General features: G+C 37.0%; 1 protein-coding gene across 1 annotated transcript in view; it reads left to right on the top strand.

Moving 5' to 3' along the window:
* The first annotated feature begins 1,893 nt into the window (after positions 1-1,893).
* LOC118332569 (cyclin-dependent kinase 2-associated protein 1) overlaps positions 1,894-2,539 on the top strand; it is a 3,019-nt gene continuing 2,373 nt past the window's right edge. Inside the window, exon 1 of the mRNA XM_035667926.1 lies at positions 1,894-2,070. Coding sequence (XP_035523819.1) covers positions 2,004-2,070 — 67 coding nt within the window. The 5' untranslated portion in view covers positions 1,894-2,003. The remainder of the gene's footprint in view (positions 2,071-2,539) is intronic.

Below are 2,539 nucleotides of genomic sequence, written 5' to 3'. Positions count from 1 at the left end.
TTGTAAATGAAGTTGTGTTCAGCTTAAAATAACAATAATTCTCATTATTGATGAATCTACTGATTATTTTCTTGATACATTTATTGATTCTTTGGTCTATTTAATGTCAGAAAATGGTACATAAGTTTTCCCAAATGTCTCGTTTTGTTTCACTAACAGTTTAAAACCCAAAGACACAAGTTCACTGTCACATAAAACAGAGAAAAGCAGCGGATTCTCACATTGGAGGAGCTGGAAACTGATTTTTCTGGGTTTTTTAGTTAGAAAATATGACTTTTTATGTGATAAACTGAAGGATGAAGTTAAAATTCTTCTGCTTCTTTAAATAAACTACTTGGATGAGCTGGATGCGTCGTCACAGAGCTGAAATACTTCTACTGCTGCTATGTTATATGTACATTATATGTTATATATGTTGGATCTGAGTTAGATGTTTACTTCTTGCAGTCACTATTTGTATTGCTGGAACTGAAAATATAATTAAAATATTGTTGTTTTTTGTTGTTTTGGTACTTTTATGTATGTTTTTGACAATATTATCATTAAAATACACATATTGTTGCTTATTTTTTGCTTCCAGCTCTTGTTTTCTTCACTGAAACAAACACTTTTTTACTATTGACTCAATTATGTTGATGTAAAATCTAACCTTAAATCAAATATACCTACACAAAGTTGCTTGCTGGGACTGAAAATGCAATAAATTAAGCTTCTTTTTGTTATTTTGGTACTTTTACTTAAGTAAACATCTTCCACCACAGTTTTTCTGGACAATATTATAATCAAATGAATTATAATACACATATTATTGCTTATTATTTGCTTCCAGCTCGTTTTATTCACTGAAACAAACACTTGTTTTACTATTAACTCAATTATTGTCGAAATCTAACCTTAAATCAAAAATACCTACACAAAGTTGCTTGTCAGGACTGAAAATATAATAAAAGTATTGTTTAAAATGAAAATACTTTAAGATTTTTTTGTCATTTTGGTACTTTTACTTCTTCCACCACTGTTTTTCTGGACAATATCATAATTAAACTAATTAAAATACACATATTTTCACATTTAAAGTGTTGAAACCTGACTGTACATTCACCAAACACATCTGGAAGTCAGACACCGGTCACCCACTGCTATCTGCCCCCATCGTGGGGACTATCTGCCCTCTTCTGTGGGGGCCACCCCGCTGCATCAGAGGGGTCCCAGGTCGTGACACTGGAGGCCAGGATTGGGCCAAACCTTGTGGCTGTGCGTCCAACCATGAGGGGCCTGATGGGCCGAGGGTTGAGCTGCCTCCTCCTGTTGAATGGAAGAGGAGCCACATGCCTCCAGAATAAGAGTGGATCCTTTATCGACTCCAACTCTTCTTTGTTGATGTGAAAGCTCTGCAGACTCACGGAAGCAATGGATGCGCCCCCACAGACAAAGACAGGTATGTGCAAACTGCTTCCAGCTCTGCTTCAAACAAAAGCTTCTTCTTTTTTTTTTTTTACATTTTATTTCACTATCATTTACATTAGTGTTAAAAAAAATAAAATAAAAAAAAATAAAACACATATTCACTTTAAGTTCCTGCTTTTTTAAAAATAAAAAATAAAATCTTGCTTTTTTAATGTGATTTTAAACATATTAAGAGTTTAAAATAAGTATAAAGCGTTTTTTTTTAATGTTTACACTTTTTTTTAAACGCGTTTTATTTTTTGTATTAAAAGTGTATTAAAAGTGCAGTTTAAAGTGGGAACTAAAATGAGTGAAACGTGTGTTAAACCGTGTGTGTAGATTCCGTCGCTTTATGGTGGAAATCACGTTTTAACCATTTCTTTTTCTTTTTTTCTCCTTTCCTTGATAACCCGCAATGGATAGTAAGCAGTGTTAGAAAGCACAGTGGGTGTCAATATAAAGTGACGGCCATATTTGCCGGTGCCGCTGTTGTAAACAAAAAGTGAGAGACAGACGCTTCACTGAATTTCGGGTCATTTTTATTTCTTTAATTTACAATGTCTTTGGGAATGTCTTATAAACCCAATGTCCATCAGCACATTCCGGGAACTTCTGGGAACCAGGGTAAGGAGAAAAAATGGGGGGAAATCAAAGTATCCGTCCGTTAAATCGAGTGTTAAATTCGGGGTCTCGGAGAATACCTGGAGAAAGACCGTGTCTGTAGTTTTTGTCCAGTTATATATATAGGGTCAGATCCTGGGAGCTAGGCTAATTCATATCCGCCATTATTACTAATGTAAAAAGAGCGCCGTCCGCGGCGCGAGGCGGCGGCGAAACGACGGTTGGGATGTGAAAACGAGGCGGCGGCGGTTCGTAAACTGCGGTTCTCCGTCGTCCCGGGTCCTCGTCCCGCCGGTTGGGAGCCGTTACACGGTGACAAAAATGTATCACTTTGTGTCTTCTTGAGCCAGCCTTGTTCCGTTTCCTCCATGATGCTCCTCGGTCGGAGCTGCTGATTGATCTGCCTCTGAGAGCGTTTATGACTCTTCGAGGACATCTCGTGTTGGAGGTTGAATATTACAACCGAAACAAA

The sequence above is a fragment of the Morone saxatilis genome, unplaced genomic scaffold (genome assembly GCF_004916995.1).
Source record: "Morone saxatilis isolate NCDOM2014 unplaced genomic scaffold, NCSU_SB_2.0 Contig21, whole genome shotgun sequence".
Classification (NCBI taxonomy): Eukaryota; Metazoa; Chordata; class Actinopteri; family Moronidae; genus Morone; species Morone saxatilis.
This window is presented reverse-complemented; position numbering and strand designations above follow the sequence as displayed.